The following is a 748-nucleotide window of genomic DNA, read 5'->3' as shown; positions in this document are numbered from 1 at the left end:
GACCATCCGCACACCAGGCACCCCCCTCCATGCCGAAAGCAGTGCTGACTTCAAGGATCCGAGACATCCAGCCTGTCGCCCGGACAACACTTACTAGAAGAATCTTCTGAAAAAATCAGGAAGAAGACGGTAAGAATACCGAGAAAAAATTCTTAGCTCCTTACTTCTGACTCTAGGCAAAAAACTGGAGACTTGTCAGCAGGTGGGGGGTTTGGCCACCGGCAGGGGCCGCCCCTAGGCTGTAATTGGTCTTTAGTTTTTGTGTGCCTAGCGTCCTTCTCCTGCAGGTGGTGATATTACCCTACAGTACATGATCTCCGATCTGTTCCCTGTGTCCTTCAATGAACGGGAGAGAAAAGTTCTATAAACACTTCTGTCAAACATATCACAAGAGGCTGTTTATCATGCTCCCAAGCACTGGTAGACAGCCAATTTTTCTAAGCATTTTATCTAGCAATAAAAAAAAAAAAGGATCACAAACACTTACACCAGCTCAAAGCCATCTGGAGTTGTGCCGATGAAATAGCCTCCTGGGCAAAGTGGTTCACAGGCATTTCTGAGCATCATGTCAGCCTGCTCATATGTCTCAAATGAATAATGGTAAACAAATTGACAGCTGGAGATGTCAAAAGTCATCTTTGGATCTTTGAACTTTGTAGACAATAGCTCCTGAATTGAAACAGAATTACAGTACATTAGTCACTTACATATTCCACATTTGTTAGGTTATATACTATGCCTAGACATT

At 43.7% G+C, this 748-nt stretch overlaps 1 protein-coding gene across 1 annotated transcript in view; it reads right to left on the bottom strand.

Annotated features, from left to right (window-relative positions):
- Positions 1-483: 483 nt before the first annotated feature.
- RNMT (RNA guanine-7 methyltransferase) overlaps positions 484-748 on the bottom strand; it is a 27,276-nt gene continuing 27,011 nt past the window's right edge. Inside the window, exon 9 of the mRNA XM_018556829.1 lies at positions 484-669. Coding sequence (XP_018412331.1) covers positions 484-669 — 186 coding nt within the window. The remainder of the gene's footprint in view (positions 670-748) is intronic.

The sequence above is a fragment of the Nanorana parkeri genome, unplaced genomic scaffold (genome assembly GCF_000935625.1).
Source record: "Nanorana parkeri isolate BGI_ZX_2015 unplaced genomic scaffold, ASM93562v1 scaffold255, whole genome shotgun sequence".
In the NCBI taxonomy this organism is placed as follows: domain Eukaryota; kingdom Metazoa; phylum Chordata; class Amphibia; order Anura; family Dicroglossidae; genus Nanorana; species Nanorana parkeri.
This window is presented reverse-complemented; position numbering and strand designations above follow the sequence as displayed.